At 42.9% G+C, this 310-nt stretch overlaps 1 protein-coding gene across 1 annotated transcript in view; it reads left to right on the top strand.

Moving 5' to 3' along the window:
- The window catches only part of LOC119427667 (trichohyalin), a 46,677-nt gene that overhangs the window by 11,950 nt on the left and 34,417 nt on the right, over positions 1-310 (top strand). Inside the window, exon 17 of the mRNA XM_037695303.1 lies at positions 4-282. Coding sequence (XP_037551231.1) covers positions 4-282 — 279 coding nt within the window. The remainder of the gene's footprint in view (positions 1-3; positions 283-310) is intronic.

Here is a 310-nt window from a genome sequence, read left to right on the forward strand (position 1 = left end):
GAGGAACCTGAAACTCTGGACCATTTGGCCAAAGAGGAGGAGGAGGAGGAAGAGGAGGAAAAAACTAAAACTGAAGATCTTGCCAAAGATAAAGTATCTAAAGAAAAATCTGAAATTGAGGATCGTTTGGCTAAAGAGGAGGAGGAGGAGGAACCTGAAACTCTGGACCATTTGGCCAAAGAGGAGGAGGAGGAACCTGAAACTTTGGACCATTTGGCCAAAGAGGAGGAAGAGGAGGAAAAAACTAAAACTGAAGATCTTGCCAAAGATAAAGCATCAGAAGTAAAACCTGAAATTGAGGCTCATTTGG

The sequence above is a fragment of the Nematolebias whitei genome, chromosome 21 (genome assembly GCF_014905685.2).
Source record: "Nematolebias whitei isolate Nwh7 chromosome 21, NemWhi1, whole genome shotgun sequence".
Lineage (NCBI taxonomy): Eukaryota > Metazoa > Chordata > Actinopteri > Cyprinodontiformes > Rivulidae > Nematolebias > Nematolebias whitei.